Raw genomic sequence first — 18,222 nt, forward strand, 5'->3', positions numbered from 1 at the left:
GACGACGACGACGACGACGACGGAGAGACGACGACGACGGAGAGACGACGACGACGACGACGGAGAGACGACGACGACAAGGATGGGGAGACGATGACGACAAGGACGGGGAGACGAGAAGAAGAAGCGATGAAACGAGGACGGCGACAAATTGATTTCAAATTTGTTTTTTAAATTAGTTAAAGAAGGGGGCATAAGGGTAAATTGCCCCTTTAATGAAACCTATTTTTGTGACTTCTAATCCTGAGTGCTAGTTTGGGGAGGAAAACTTGATTTAGTGTTCTTTGTGTCATTTTCTCATTAAATTATATCAAAATGATTGCAAAACAAAAGAGACAAATTTGTCAAATGACAACAGAAATATTACGTAAAATTTTCATTTGTCTCTTAATAAACAACGTGTATAACGGGCAACGATATTTCCGGAGAGGCAGTTTGGATCCCGAGAATGTTTGTCACACCACCTGACACAAAGTTTCCCTTCAGAATGCGTCGAAGACAGTTTCCAGTTACGTTGGCTTTTGCGATGACTATCAATAAAAGTCAAAGTCAAACGCTAGAAAATGTTGGTTTGTTTTTACCTATACCAGTGTTCTCTCATGGCCAGTTATACGTTGCACTTTTGAGAGTAAAGTCGAGATCTGGATTAAAAATCCTAATAACGGATAAAAATATATAAAAATTTTAAAAAATAGTTTCAAACATAATTTTCGTTTTCTCAAAAAGAAATTTGAAAAAAAAAAATTCAAAAAAAAAATTCAACAAAAAAATTTATAAAAAAGTTCGAATTTGAAAAAGTATAACACGGAAACATAAAAAAAAATTTTACTTTTTTTATTTATTTTTTATTTTTTTATTTTTTTATTTCTTTTATTTTTAATTTCTTTATTTATATAATGATTTATTATATATATAAATAACAAGGGCAAAAGAGTCTTTTGCCACTTAATGAAGAATGTATTTTTGAAAATGTCTCTTCAGTGGTAGTAAAAATGAAAAGTGGTACCATGAAAGTAGTAAACATTTAATTTCCCCAAACTGAAAATATATTTTTAAAATACAGAACTTTTTAAAATACAGAACTTTTTTAAAAATCAGACCTATAATAATTTAAATCACATATAATTTTGAATTACATATAAATAACACAAACTAACGAATTTTTTTTAATTATATATAATTTTTATTTTGGAAAGTTAACATTTTAAAAAATGGAATACAAGAGCTTTTAATCGAAGCTATAAGAAGTTAAATATGATTTAAAACCACAAATATATGATAAATCATGATTTTAATTTACTATTTTAAAAAATCAATATTTCAAAAAAAAAAAATTATATTGGGCTGGTCGATACCTTGAGTTATCTAAACCCCTACGCAAAAACGTTTTATTATATTCAAGGAAAATGATCGCTGACTACATGAAGTATTGGCCTTCACATGGCTAACCATGCAAACTAAACTAATGTATACATAGCTACACAAAATATATGTTCTGCATGACAACATCCCTCAACTTAATGATGTTATGTATTTAACATCACAAGTTTAATTTCATTCATCCAAAAATTGATGTGGATGTTAGAGACCGTTCAAATATCTTATTTCATCAATTAAAATATAACTAATCTGACCGTAATTTAACTAAAATTAGATTTTAATCCGCGTTTTAAAAGCATAAGATTATTTTTTTAAACTAATTTACAAAATCAATATGTTTCAATATTTTTTGATAACTAGTATTTTAGCATTTGAAAACTATATAATTATATTATTTATATTTATATTAAATTTAAAAGTTATATAAGATATTATTTTATTTTTTAATTATAAAACTTATTTGACGCCAAACCAAATATTATCTCGTGTATATAGTTATTAATTATATACTTTTAAGAATAAAAGTAATCTAATAATACAAATCTAATTTTAAAGTTTTATTAAATTTAAATGAATTAAGTTTTAAATGAAAATATAAATAAAATAATTCATTAATTTAATAAATTTTATATTAAACAAATAAAATGTTAGAGTCAATAAGTAGACATCAAATAAGTTTTATAATAAAAAAATTATTAGATAAGTATATATCACAAAATTAATCAAATGAATTACATAACTATTATTAAATTTAAGAACAAAACAGATTAGAATAATTAAAAACAAAATTAAATAATCCTATATAAATTTCATATTTAATATAAATAAAATAATATAATTATATAGTTATCAAATACACTAAAACAAAAAGGTCAAAACGCTACTTATAAAAAAATATTGATTTTGTAAATTAAATTTTGTTAAAAATATTCTTATGCTTTTAAAATGTGGATTAAAACCCAATTTTAGTTAAATTACGGTTAGATTGATTATATTTTAATTGATGAAACGAAATATTTAAACAGTCTCTGACATCTACATCAGCTTTTGAATGAACAAAATTAAACTTGTGTTGTTAACTACATAATATCATTAAGTTGAGGGATGTTGTCATGCATAACTTATACTTCGCGTAGCTAGGTATACATTAGTTTAGTTTGCATGGTTAGCCATGTAATGACCGATACTTCATGTAGTCAGTAATCATTTTTCCTATATTCAATGTATTCAAGAAAAAACATTTTGAGTTTTCTCTTCTGACATAGGCAAAACTGTATAAAAATTGCTAAAAATACATTACAGTCAAGACTTTCAGTAATGTAAAATTAATACATTGCAGTCAAGACTTCCAGTAATGTAAAACTAAATGAGAAAAATGGAAAACTAGATTAAAAAGTAATATTAGAGGTTTCAACAAAATTTTCAATTAATTAACTTCAATGGCATGTTGTCAAGTTATATAAATGCAGATGATCACTTTGATTAGAGTGCTCTTATTATAATTCAAGCAGAGAGAGACAAAACAAAGAAATAATATGGTCTAGATCAAAAATATAAGCGGCTAAGAGATTTGCTACTATTTTGGTGAAGGAAACATCAAATACAAGTGAAACATAATGGTATCGTTAAACAGAGACAATACAACAAATCACAACATTGATTACTACATTTGAGCTTCACAACGAACAAGCTGAAGATAAAGCTGTCGGGAGAAGCATATAAGCAGCTAAACCGCGACTCAGTGTGCCAATTAAAGGCAATGGATGTGAGAACAAATGAGTAGTGGTGCATCTTGACGCTTCTTGAGAAATTATAAGACCGGTTGATCTTGGACTGGACCCATTGCACCTAGGGGCAGATCTAGAAAATTTCACAACATGGGGTATACTTAATAAAATAACAGTCGTAACCAAAGGTGTACGGAGCATTGGAGATGATAAGCCATTTAAGATCCTTGATTTTCAATGCAACTAATGAAAAAAAATCTGCATGTGGCACTTGCCCCACCTAGATCTTTCCTAGGCTTGCCCCTGTTGCACCGGATGTGAGGCTAGGAAGACGATTTTTTTTTTTTGACATCATAATAGACTAGAAGCCTATGGGACCACCGGTTCAGATAGCCAAACCGGAGGTAAAGAATCGACATATAGTATAGCTGAAGGAGAACTCCTCGCACCACGTGCCAGCTTGTCCGCCATTGTATTTTGTGCCTTTGAGATATGTCTGATCATGAAGTTGGGGAAGAAAGTCTTACTTCGGCAGAATTCTTCCATGTGTGTAGCGAACGCCGGCCATTGTTCAGGTGAGGACAACATCTTCACCAATTGAGAACAATCCGTCACAAATACTACATCTGAGAACTGCAGGGTCTTCATGCACTCCATCGCCCAAATCAGAGCTTCACATTCAGCATGTAAAGATGATAGGCTATCATTACGTCCTCTGAATTTATCGTCCGGCAATACCAGCCCTGGCCTGTAAAAGCATCATGTTCTCTCCACGCCCCATCAATGTAGCAAACTCGAGAGGACCCCAATGTCTGCCAACTCCTATCTGTCGGTGGAAATTCATGATTCTCTTGTACCAAAAGTTGGGCCTCAGCCCAAAGTGATCCTTCAACATCCGCTCTGCGCAAAATTTCTTGAGGATTTACAGTCCTATTATTATGAATTTTGTCATTCCTATTTTTCCATATATACCACATAATCCATGGAAAATACTCCGAGTCAACATCTTTTGGGAGTCTCCAAAAAAGATGATCCAGACTGGTAAAAACTGAGGAAGATGGGAAGATTCCGGGAGGGGAAGGGATTCGAGATAAAGCCCATGTTTGAAGTTACTGGTGGACATTCAAAAATAACGTGATAGATGGATTCCTCTTCTGCCCCACAAATACCGCACCGGAGATCACACTCTATTCCACGAGCCTTCAGATTTTTGGATACTGGTAGTGTCCCAGATAAAACTTGCAAAACAAAGTGTCTTAGTTTCGGGGAACATTTTAGTTTCCAAGAATGTGCCAAAAAGGATTTAACATTAGGTCCATAACTTAACACTCTTGGACCCCGATCCGGGTATAAGGATTCTGTCCTAAACCCTGATTTAACCGAGTATTTACCAGAGTCCGTAAACATCCAGCCATATGTATCTGGCCTTTGTGTTCTACTAACTGCTATAACACGAATAATCTTCACATCATCTGGATGAAAATATACATTCAGGAGATCCTCATTCCATGAAAAATCAATGGGATTTATAGGATCACCCACCATAAGAGACTGATTTAAAATTTGAGACTGAGTTTTTGGTAATGCTGACCTCGGGCGAGGAGCAGGGATCCAGGGATCATTCCATACGGATACCGATTGCCCGGTTCCTACTCTTTTGATTAGCCCTTTTTTAACCAGAGGCCTAGCTGAACAGATGCTTCTCCATCCATAAGAAGAGGAGTAAGATCTGTGATCATCCAGAGGATGAGTATTCCCAAAATAACGACCTTTAAAAACCTTGGAAAATAAACACTCTGGTTTATCAATCATCGCCATAATTGTTTGGCTAACAAAGCCGTATTAAAGTCCTGCAGGTCCCTAAAGCTCAAACCCCCGTCATCTTTATGGATGCAGACTTTATCCCACGAGAACCAATGAATACCTTTTTTATTATTCCCACTACTCCATCAAAAATGAGCTAAAGTGCTTGTAATTTTTCTGGTAATCCCTTTGGGGAGCCTGTAACAAGACATCACAAAAGTTGGCATGGGTGAAGCAGCTGATTTTATTAAGACCTCCTTACCCTCTTTTGTAAGAAAGCGGACTGTCCAACTATTCACTTTATTGTGTACCCTCTCATTTAAAAACCCAAATATCTGTATTTTTGAACCTCCAAGACTCTCCGGAATCCCCAAATAATTCCGCATTCTCCCAAGATTTGTAATACCTAAGAGATTATGGATGGCCGTCCTCAGATCCACAGGAACGTTATGTCCAAATTGAATCGATGATTTAGAAAAATTAATTTGTTGTCCTGACACCATTTCATAATCTCTGAGTAATTGTAGGATAACACTACATTCCTCCATCGTTGCCTTACGAAAAAATAGACTATCATCCGCAAATAAAAGATGGGAATTGATGGGCTTGCCCGTGCTATTTTTAGTCCTGTTAATCGTTTTAACCTCTCTTCTTTCCTAATGTTGGCAATAAGGGCTTCTGTACAGAGGATGAATAAATATGGAGATAACGGATCCCCTTGCCGCAAACCTCTCTCTGGGACTATAAAACCTTGTGGTTGTCCATTCAATAAGACCTTATAACTAACTGATGATATACACTGCATCATCAAAGCCACCCACTCCATAGAAAAACCCATTTTCAGTAGAAGGCGCTGTAAAAAAGACCACTCAACCCTATCGTACGCCTTACTCATATCCGTCTTGATCGCTAAAAATTTTCCCTTGCACGAATTATTTGTTCGTAACCCATGGAACATTTCCTGCGCAATGAGAATATTATCCAAAATTAGCCTTCCAGAGACAAATGCCGATTGGGTCTCTGAAATAAGATTTGTTAACAAGCCTTTTAGCCTCTGACATAGCACCTTTGAAATAATTTTATACCCAACATACACAAACTTATCGGTCTAAGTTCAATCATTCGATTTGGCCTCGCTGTCTTTGAAATAAGACAAATATTCGTCACATTCAGTCTTCCATCAAAACTCCCCGTTCGCAAAAAATCATTGACCATATCAACCACATCTCCTTTTATGATCGACCAGGACTGTTGGTAAAAAAGCGCAGTCATTCCATCAAGACCTGGTGCTTTTTCCGGCTGCATCATAAATAGTGCAGCCTTGACCTCGTCTTCGGTGGCATCAGCCATTAGCCGGAGATTCTGGGCTTCCGTCACTGAGGTCAGTACCTCTTCCAAAAAACCATCCAACTCAGTTGGCAAAGTTGTTCGAAACAATTCTGTAAAATACTTAACCACCACTTCTTCCACTTCCGTCTCTGAGTTCACCCAATTTCCTTCCTCATTATGGAGTCCTATAATTCTATTCTGGATACGCCTTTGTTTTGTCAAAGCATGATTAAATTTTGTATTTCTATCCCCACATGTATGCCATTTAGTTCTACATTTTTGCTCCCAATATTGCTCCTCATCACGATACGCCTCTTGCAATTTCCGTGAAACCTCTAGGACCTCTTCATTTGATTTAGAAAAATTGTTCTGAATTTCCTCAAGAGCCTGTTGGAGAGAATTTATTTTCTCTTTCCCATATGGCGGATTCTGTTTCCTCCAGGTTGAGATCTCATGTCTACACCAATGAATTCTATCCACAATTCCATTCCTATCCCTCACACGCCTAGAGTTACATCCTCGTGTAATTGAATCCATAAGTCCTTCTTGTCCTATCCATCTCTTATCAAAGCGGAAAGATTTTTTAAATTTAATGAATTTGTCATCAATCGTTGCGACTATCGGTCTATGATCCGACCCTACCATACATAAATACTCGACGAAAGAGTGTGGAAACAGATTATGCCAATTATTAATAGTTTCTGGAAGGATGATGAACACATCAGATAGAGTCTTTTATGGAATGAGATAAAATAAAATGTCAAAGTTTTCCAAAAACAAATCGTTTAAAGTAAAATAAATTTTCATATAAATTAGAATAAATTTTCATATAAATTAACATAAACTTCAAACTCACTAAAAATAATTAAATTGACCCATAGAAATTTGTTTGGAAACTTAACATAAAACTAACAAATATATCTTTTAAAAAGAATATAAACTTCAAGAATTTAATTTATAAGAATTTAGAACACAAAGTTGATACTACATAATATTAAAAATTTACACATAGAATTTATAAATATCAAGATTTTCAGAAACAAATATTTTTTTAATTAAAAGGAAAAATCAAATCAATATCAAATAATCAAAACAAATATAGGGGAGCTTATTTTAAAAATTAACATTACATACATGCCAATTATTTTGGAAAGAAAGTCAAAGATATTAATAAAAAATTGTGTTATAAGTATGTTAAAGCATAAATATATCATATATATATATATATATATATATTAAAATATAATATATATATATATAATAAATATCAAAAATTTGAGACTAAAAACAAAATTAACATGGTTTAAAAAAAACTAAAACAACGGCTGGTTTCAGTTTTCTTTTTCTTTCTACGGAGGCAATTTATTCTTTGACTTACAAAACACTTACTTTAAGAGAATTAGAAGTAAGTATAATCCACTTGCGTGACACATCTTATATATTAAAACAGAAGTCACAACTTTGATTCATGTGTGATTTTTTAAAATATGGACCTAATGTATCTATTCCTAGAAAGTCATGTTACATTTAATATCTAATCTTATCATTTAATTTTTGGGCATACCAGAAATTTTTATTGGGCTATCAATAATTGGATTTAAACAATTGATGATCCATTAGATTTATAGATAGTATAAATTAAATAGATATAATTTAATGTTGTAATATTATACCTCTATATGCTAAATATTTGTCGATGTTAATTTTTAAAATTATAAATATTTTTTTAAATAACAAAAAATATATTATCTAACAATGATTAAACTTTACTACCATAAACCAATGAAAACAATTTTAAACTATATTGGTTATTTTAAAAATTAAACAAAAACTAAATGTTTAATTATTTACTCGATAATATAAATCTATGAAGCGAAAAGTTTAATTTTTAAAAAACTTTTTAAATTTGTGAAATGTTACAATGTCTTTAAATATGACAATAAAACAATATTTTACTAATCTTTATATATATAGTTACGATTTTAATAATGAAATAATAATCCAAAAATATATATAGAAGAAAATACAAATACATGATAAAGTTTGAAACAATCTATTCAATTAAAAAAATATACAGTAAACTTATTATGTTTTAAAAATTAATAGACATATATATATTATAATATATACCAATTTATAATTGAAAACAAAATATTTATATAAAAGTAAATGAAAACAAAAACCCGCACGGTTGTGCGGGTCGAGATCTAGTATATTGTTAAAATCAGATTATTAGAGAATTTTAAACTGATTCTTTTCAATCAAAAGAAAGTAACAAAAAAATTTTACTCATCAAAATTTTGAAATTGTAATCAACACTATCATATTATATAAAGTATATGTAATGGCATTAACAATAAAATAAACCACATGATGACTTCTTATAAATATATATCACCGATAAAGTATATGTTCCATATAATAGATAAAGTTTAAACGATCTCATACAAAAATGGTTGAAAAAGAAAGATATTTTATAAAAATATTTATAAGAAAGACGAAAAATAAAGAGTCTAAAGTATTACGTCTAATAAATTAGTTGAATTTCAAATAAAATAATATGTAATACCAACAACAAATTATATAATGAATAAAAACCTAAAAAATAATAAGAAGAATAGCCAATGTGCATTTAACACATTTACAAGAAGTTTATTAAAAAAAAACCGCATGGAAGATAATTCCACTTATGTAAAATACATATTGTTAAAAATCACTTTATCTATAAATTTCAAACTATGTATTGAAAATCCAAAAATATAATAAATTTATTTACTCATCAAAATTTTAGCCAATAATATTATCTTATGTTTTGACACAGAGTTTGTAAGTCAACTTCAATCAAAACCTTCGTATAAACTAATCAAAATACGCTAATACGAAGCAATCCACGTTTACCTGATATTTTAAGAGATTTATGTCATTTACAATAAAGAAAACTAAATGATGATTTCTTATAAACATATAATACGTTCACCGATAGGTTTCATATAATAAATTAAAATTATCTCATACAAGTTTGGTTGAAAAATCTATTTAGATAACAATGTTTATAACATAAATGGACAAAAATAAATAATCTAAAGGCTCATGTCTAATAAATTAGTTTAATTGCAAATAAATTTATATTTAATACCAGCAATAAATTGTAATATGAATGATAACTTACAAAACAATAGGAAGAATGATCAATATTCATTTATAATATAATATACTATATGCAAAATTTATTGGCTTAGACGAATTTTTTTCAATTATGTAATAACTTTAAGAAATACTTAAGAATATTTATGTAAAACAGCAACAGAAACAAACATTATTTGTTTTTAGTACAGATTAACTTTTATTCTCTTCTTACAAAGATCAAAATTTTATATATTACAAAAAAAATTATACAATCATACAAGATTCCCTACTATATAATATAATTAATTAGACCAAGTATAAGTAAATCTTATGCTCTGAATTGATTATATTATTACCTCAATAATAAATTTATATAAAATTAATTAAAATTCATTATATTTTCATTTTTATTATCCAAGAAAAGTAGTTAACAATAAGCAAAATTCAGTAAAATATTAGTTGTAATTTATATTTATTTCTAAATATTATACCTTCACATACATATTTAAGATATCAAATAAAGTTTTTAAGTATGTCTGTGCACACAATAAAAATATAATAGTTATACATTATTTGTAAAACTTTGTTCAGTACAAATAAAATTTAAATATTATGCAGATAGATTAATCATTTTTGCATTAAATCCAAAGATATATCAAATGTATCATGTATGGTAAAAATATTTACAATATCAAGCAAATTACATAATATTTGAAAATTTAAAACATTATATCTTATAAACAATATAAATACGTTTATAAATACAATATATACATCTATAAATAAAAACACTAGATGCTAAGAAGTGTTAATTTAAAAAGTATATTTTTTTATAGACAAACATATGTTAAAGTCTTTAAATGATATTTTACATATGAATTCAAAAAATTTAAATTTATAGAAATTGATTATATTTTAAAAAAAAAATTAAATTATTATAATCTCTAAATTAAATTATTAATATAGACTTGTGCGTAGCGTGAGTATAAAATCTAATCTATACTATATAAAAGTTGAGGCTATAAGCCATAGAGAACGTTCACGTAGGATTTAAAACAACCGATCGTATGATGATACCTGTGGAGATTTCTGTAACAATAGATGTAACAATATTGTCACTGTAAGAAACAGATTTCTGTAACTGATTTTAAGGAAAATAATCGTTTTTAATACCGGTGGAGTGTCATTTTTGAGGAATTGATGAAGTTCAGAAAGTGTAACAGTTTCTGGCTTTGTAACCTCTGATGTTGTAACTTCGGAGTTTTTCCCGTTTTCTCTCAGCCTTTGAAATCAAACATATGTAACATAAATTTAGACAGTTACGAGTGAAGAGATCTTGAACCTAAAATGGAACCTCTGCACGGCTTTCCGAGAGGAAGAATTATGCTGGAGACAAAAAAAGTAGGGCACTATGGCTAAAGGATGAAGATAAAAACACAAAGTTTTTCCATACCATAACAAAACAGACACGAGCTCCGAATCCTATTACCAAGCTAAAAACCCCGAATGGGGGATGGGCTGAAAGCGAATATGGGATAGAAAAAGCAGCATCGGAGTACTTCCAGAACCTGTTTACGTCCTCGCAGCCAGGAGATTTCGACGAAGCCCTCCGGTACATTACTGCGAAAGTGACCCCGGGCATGAACACAACACTAACGCGAAATCCATATGATAAAGAAATAAAGAAGGCGATAGATGAGATAAATCCTGATAAGGCGCCAGGACCAGACAGCATGACGAGCCTCTTTTGCCAACGTTTCTGGGAAGTTACGGCAACTGACATTATCAAAATGGTGAAAGATTTCTTTGGTTTGAACTCTTTTGACCCGCGGTTAAATCAGACACACATTTGTCTAATCCCAAAGACGGAACGGCCGAGAGAGATGACGGAATTTCTTCCCATCAGTCTATGCAACGTCAGCTATAAGATCATCTCCAAAATTCTATGCTCACGTTTGAAGAAAATTCTGCCTAAGATGGTATCGAAAACCCAATCCGCCTTTGTGGCGAGAAGACTTATCTCAGATAATATTCTACTAGCTCAGGAAGCTTTCCATGCCCTTCGTACAAATCCCATGTGTAAAGCGAAGTTTGTAGCTATCATGACGGACATAAGTAAAGCCTACGACCGAGTCGAATGGAACTTTCTTGAAGCTCTCCTCCTTAAAATGGTCTTTGATGAAAAATGGGTCTCTTGGATTCACTGGTGTATTTCCTCGGTATCTTATCAGGTTCTTATAAACGGAGAACCAAAAGGGAACGTCTCTCCGACTCGAGGCATGCGACAAGGCGATCCATTTTCCCCCTTTCTTTTCATTTTGATGACAGAAACACTTATCTCGCAATTAAAAGGAGCAGAGGATGAAGGATGAATCACAGGGCTGAAGATCGCAAGAGCCAGCCCAGCAGTGTCCCATCTTTTACTTGCAGATGATAGTCTCTTCTTCTGCAAAGCAGGCGTCGGGACAGTAGCTTAATCTAACTAAATCCTCAATCTCTTTTGGGAATAGAGTCGATCAAGAAATAAACGGAGCTCTGAAGTACACACTGGGTATCAATAAAGAAGGAGGAATGGGTATGTATCTCGGCTAACCTGAAAAGATTTGCGGGTCCAAACGACAAGTATTCACCTTTATTAGAGATCGTCTAATAATTCTGTCTGCAAAATTCTTATCTAAGGGAGGTAAAGAAGTTCTTTTAAAATCTGTCGCTCAAGCACTCCCTACGTATGTAATGTCATGTTTCTTGTTGCCCAAAGAGATTATTCTAAAGCTACAAGGAGCAATTGCAAAGTTCTGGTGGAGTACAAAAGCAAATAAATCGGGGACTACACTGGATCACATGGGAAAAGATTTGCATCCCTCTTGAGAAAGGAGGATTAGGATTCAGAGACCTTCATGATTTTAGCATTGCCTTACTAGCCAAACAAATGTGGCGATTACTTCACTATCCGAATTCCCTTCTAGCTCGGGTCCTAAAGAGGCAGATATTATCGTCATATAAGCCCTATGGAAGTCAAAACATCAAACTCTCCATCTTACGGATGGAAGAGTATGCTGGCAGCACAAGATCTCCTGCAGGAAGGACTGCGAAAAACCATAGGCACAGGAGCTAGTACTCGCGTATGGCTAGACCTATGGTTACCGACTGTCCTGGCACGGGCAGCCAATGACGTCGGAATCCATCGGGACCAGAATCTCTTTGTTAATCAGCTTATAGACCAGATTACGAAACAGTGGAAAACCGATGAGCTGCATTCTCTTTTTGATCCAGAAGATATCCCGTTAATACAGAGCATAAGACCTTGTCATAATGATAAAGAAGATGGATATTGTTGGATTTATACGAAATCGGGGCGCTATACAGTCAAGTCCGGTTATAAGCTAGCATCCCAGCTAAAAGAGGAGAAACGAGACGACAACCATGTCTCGGAGCCGAGTGTTAACCCGTTGAAAGCGCTGAGATGGACATTGAAAACGACACGAAAGGTCAAACACTTCCTCTGGCAAGCAATCTCCGAATGCATAGCCACCTGCAGCCGGCTTGTGGACAGACATTGCGGGATAGATCGCACATGCCCCAGATGTGGCGAACGAGACGAAACCGTCAACCATCTCCTATTCTTATGTCCACCGGCCTTACAGACCTGGGCTCTATCGGACATACCGACGTCTCTGGGTGTTTTCCCGAGTGAATTTCTATACGAGAACTTGACTACCTTCTCCTCCGAGCAAAGAAAAGAGGAGCGCCAGAGAATATAATGAAGTGATTCCCATGGATCTTGTAGTACATTTGGAAAGGTAGAAACGAGAAAATTTTTAATGGCAAAGTTATTCTACCCCCGGAGACCGTCCAAGACGCAACTCAGGAAGAAGAAGAATGGAGGGTTGCACAACACATTTCAGAACATATCCAACCTCAGGAAGCCACCATACAGGAACACAATGACGATGAGAATGATTCACACCTTCCAAGATGCCAAGTGGATGTATCTTGGGTGAAAAATTCAGACTTTGTTGGTGGTGGTTGTGTTTTTGATATAGAACCATGTATGGTTCGTTCGGGATAGAACAAGTTCTATCCCCTTTGCATGACGAGTTTAATATCTTGCTGTGTGCAATGAAAACTGCTCTGCAGTTGAGATTTTCAACAGTGTCCTTTGAATCGGACTGTCTTCAGCTTGTTAAGCTGATAAACGAAGAAGAAGACTGGCCCATATTGGCCTCAGAATGGAATGATTCCGATCACACACGTGCTATGTTTTCTTATTTTTCTATTTCTTTCATTGCAAGAAAGCACAATGTAAGGGCCGATCTCCTTGGTAAAGGAGCTCGCTCCCAACTCTCTCTATTTTCCCATGTAAACTCTGTAATTCCGAATTGGCTAGCTTTAAAGGCTAACCTTTTCACTTTGAATTAATAAAACATGGAGATTGTCGTAAAAAAAAAAGAAGACAGTTACGATATTAAATAACACAACTAAATATGGTGAAGTATATTCATGTGAGCGTGTACTTACCATGTCAAGTAGCCATTACTTGGTTCAATATCATTGTCGAAAAAAATCCTTGTGGAAGAAGTGAAGGACAAACTAAATACGTCTACACAATGCAATTTAAAAGATGATATGGTTAATAAATTATCTATACTATTAAAAGGGAAGGAGTCCTAAAAAATCTACCTATAAAAGTTGTTTGAACCTTTTTATTAAACGACTAATATTTTGGTCTTACTTTAAATTTATACTACCAATATATTACCATATATTTCTCTAACAATAATTTAATCACTACTTATTATTTATTAGATCCACATTTTTATACACGTTGATATCAGATCCTAACTACATATATATTTTATTTGGTAGACCTTATAATACACGAAAATATGGAAATGCTCCTGCAATGTCACATGTTTGCCTAACGTGTTTTTTAATGCTTCTCTTTGACTATGGACAATGAGAATGCAGCCATATATGATGTCAATACTCTTATTCAAATTTGACTTATTCACATAAAAACTATTAGTATATCGACTATTATTACTTTCGATACATACCACAAGGTCCACAACTAACTCAAGATGCATTTTGGACTATAATATTTAAATCAATATTTTGGTTCACTTTGTATTTTAGTAGGCTACATGAATAGATAACTGAACACTGTTTTCATTATTATTTTTATCTCACCATCTTCTTAACTTTCAAACGAAAAAAAAACTCAATACCAAAAACATCTAAACCCTATATAGATTATATGGAATCTCAAAACTATAATTTTTTAAAACTTAATAAATCTATATATTGTCAGATTCATGAAATATTATAGGATATATTTAATAGTTCTCTCAAATTATTAAATTCTTCCAAATGAATTTTAATTTTAAATAAAAATATATAAATAAATGCAAAAACATAGATTTTCGTGACTATTAGCTTTTTTTTTACAATTAATCTACCAAATTGATTTTGTATCATGTTGATATGGTTCACGCGAAACATTTTAAAATTTAGACGGGATTTACACAATTATTCTTCTGTCTAGCAACTTACCAAATATACCAATTTACTCTTAATAAATATATCCTACCAACATCAAGAATATAAATAGTCAAATTTATATCAATCATAAATACTATATATTAGAATAGATTTTGAAGAGATTTTAGCCAAGAGAAATATTCTGAATTGTATCACCCTATTGGTACTCATTCATTCATTTCTTACGTAATTAAATTTACTAAAATTATCTATATATTCCCTTAAAAATTATATACATGGTTGAACTGTTGCCCATATCGCTGATTATATAAGTTTCTTTTTTGACAACACATACTTATATTGTTATACAGTATCTTATAATCTAAAATATGAATATAATTTATTCAAATTTTGTAACAATTAATGTAAGTTATATATTCTGGTTTTCAACGTGTGTAAACAGTTGTACATGATATATATCATTTGTGATCTATTTTAAAATAATTATACATACATAATAACACATATTCATATATTTATAATATACTATACTTTTAAAATATAAAATTTCAAAATATTAAAGGTGAAATAATCAATTTTTATTTATAGTTTAAAAATATTGCAAGTCAGAATATTTATAAATAAAATTAATGTATTTTGTTTGATAAAAATAAATTGTTAACTAGCTAAAATAGGTTAAACAAAAGAGACTCATAATACGAGTCAAAATTATCCAAAATCTCTAAAATTATAGTTCAATTAAAATAGCAAAATAAATTAAATACAAAAATTTAAAAATAAATCATAAGAAATGTTAAAACATATAAATTATTTATAAAATTATACTTTTTATAAGATATATGGCCTCATTTGAAAATATGGAGAGATGTTCCGTTTATCGACAAAACACATTGAGATTGATATAAACTTTCACTAGGTTTGGAATACCTAAGTTAAACAAGATTTTTCTTTTTTGAAAAAGTATTAATCTCGCGCTTCAAAGCTTGATTCAAAAGTTTGAATTAATTTTTGAAAAAATATCATCCGATTTATATGGGATTTTATCGGGTCAACCAATATTGAATAGCGGATTAACGATAGATTTTTACGTTTTCACCAAGTTTTATCAGATTTTTATATACAAGGTTTTGACAAAATTCATACCGGATTATATATGAATCACCTGATTTACTTCTGAGACTGTAGGTTTGGGTCACGTATGAAAACACTGCTATAAATATTAAAAATTCTCCAAATATATACTATTGGATTAGCTCAAAATCTGCCAAGTAATTTTTTTTGTATCATCAACTCAACAAGTGTAACTCTTACAAAATACACACAAAATACAATGATGATGTTGTAACATAAGAATGTACATATATATTCTAAAAATAAACTATTTGATAAATTATATAATTTTGTAACTTAATAATATACTTCAAAACATCAAAACCAAAATAATAATTCATATCAAACATTACTACTATTTGGAAAAAATATCCGCGTTTCAAAAGCGCGGGTCAAAATCTAGTATTACTTTAAAGGTCAAATAAGCAACAATATATAATTATTTGTGAGATTACAAACCTCTAAATGTTCTTGGGTTCATTGTTGTAGCGAGAAGCACCATAGGTTTGTCAACACTTTCCATCAGTTTCTTTTGAAAATTGGCAGCACCGTTACCCCAAAGTGTTACACGAACAATAGGCCCACTGAGTAGAAAATAGAGAAAGATGGTGAGTAAACATTGTATTTAAGATTAAAAGAATATGAACTCATGGGAAAACATGCTCACTCTTTTAATTGCAAGTGAATGTCTATTCTCTTATTAGTCACACCATTGTTGAAGTTCTCGTTGTTGATGAGAACCAGCTTTCCAAGGGCATCTATATAAAACTGTCATGTCATAAGAACTTGATTATAAAATCATATATATTTTTATATGGACAGCAGTAAAGTTTTTACCATATAGATCTTCGTTCTTGTTCTTGTTGACCGCTTCATTGAACTCAGCATAAGAACGAATCCTAAAGTTTTGCCTCTCAATATCATGGCCAGCATAATCTGTGGGTGCAAGAACTGTATGCTGAGTGAAATGAATTAAAAACTTGTGAGAAGTCACCTTGTAACTTGTTTTGTTGTTGATGACCAAGAAGTTCTTAATCTTATAGATTACACCAGCTTTTAAATCTCTTCATAGCACCCTATTCAATTAGCTGGTATGGAGGCATGGATTGTTGTTCCCTGTAAAAAAATTGTGTCAAACAACATACAACCCAAAAGTTAAGTGCTCGTCTAAATAATTTTTTATACCTTTTGATCAATAAGAAATAACTCGAAGCCCAGAAGCAAACCACCCTTGTTGACGTTACGTGCTTCCCAAAAGTGAACCACTCTAGCAAGAACTTCATTCTTATTAAAACCCTTTCTAAGATCATCGAAAACAAAAGAAGTAGCAGAACCGACCATATCTCTTTTCTCTTTTCAATATCTCTCTCTTTCTCAATGTAAAATCTTGAAAACTTTTAGAACTAGACAATTATTTATAGTCACCCAATACTACATATATTAGAAATTTCTTATTTTATGTATTAAGTGAATTTCCCTTTTAGATGTTTTAGTTTATTGTTATTCAACTACTTTAACATCAGTGTTCCATTTTTTTGTATTTTGTATTTTTCTAATATTTCTATTTTGCTTATAATTTTCATATAAAAAGGCAATATAGTATTTAAGGATTTTTTTACTTTTAAAATTTGATTTTTAAATCTTATAATTATATATTTAAACTTCTATTTTATGTTAATATACATAAATTAGGAAAGCTGACAAAAATACATAAATTTGGAAATCATAGCATTTTTAAAACTAATAATTATATTTTATTAGCCTGCTTAATTATTAAATAGATTTTTTAAACTATTTATTTAAGGATATTTTTTTGACATTTTAAATTTTGATTTTTAAATCTAATAATTATATATCGACATTAAATATTAAAACTAATATTTTATGTTAATATACATAAATTTGGAAAGCTGACAAAAAAAAAAGTTCACCAAAAAAAATACATAAATTTGCAAATCATGACCTTTTTTAAAACTAATAATTATCTTTTATTAGCCTACTTAATTATATAATATATTTTTAACTATTTTTTGGAAACATTTAACATATTTTAAAAATGATGTGTCATAATCCGATTGGTTGTTTTAAATCCTACGTGGACGCCCTCAATGTCATTAACATTTTCAAAACAATATTCATTTAAAACTAAAATAGAAACCAATATCAAACAAAGTAAGTTAACAAAATTAAAACATTATAAATAAATTCACTTAATATATATAATATTTTTAGAAATTCAACATCA

At 31.0% G+C, this 18,222-nt stretch overlaps 1 protein-coding gene across 1 annotated transcript; it reads right to left on the minus strand.

Annotated features, from left to right (window-relative positions):
* Positions 1–16,428: 16,428 nt before the first annotated feature.
* Positions 16,429–17,318, minus strand: LOC125608571. The gene is made up of 4 exons (XM_048778987.1): positions 17,163–17,318; positions 16,815–16,935; positions 16,645–16,735; positions 16,429–16,561 (listed from the first exon to the last, which is right to left on the minus strand). Exons 1-4 carry the CDS (start codon positions 17,316–17,318, stop codon positions 16,429–16,431), a joined length of 501 nt encoding a protein of 166 aa, XP_048634944.1.
* Positions 17,319–18,222: the final 904 nt, after the last annotated feature.

The sequence above is a fragment of the Brassica napus genome, chromosome A5 (genome assembly GCF_020379485.1).
Source record: "Brassica napus cultivar Da-Ae chromosome A5, Da-Ae, whole genome shotgun sequence".
Classification (NCBI taxonomy): Eukaryota; Viridiplantae; Streptophyta; class Magnoliopsida; order Brassicales; family Brassicaceae; genus Brassica; species Brassica napus.

Bases quoted from the DNA above. Each gene is read 5' to 3' on its own strand.
- LOC125608571 (XM_048778987.1), bottom strand. From the start codon at position 17,318: ATGGTCGGTTCTGCTACTTCTTTTGTTTTCGATGATCTTAGAAAGGGT. The intron at 16,736-16,814 runs GTAAAAACTTTA...AGTTTTATATAG, and splicing joins CAAGAACGAAGATCTATATG to ATGCCCTTGGAAAGCTGGTT. The intron at 16,562-16,644 runs GTGAGCATGTTT...TTTTCTACTCAG, and splicing joins ATTCACTTGCAATTAAAAGA to TGGGCCTATTGTTCGTGTAA.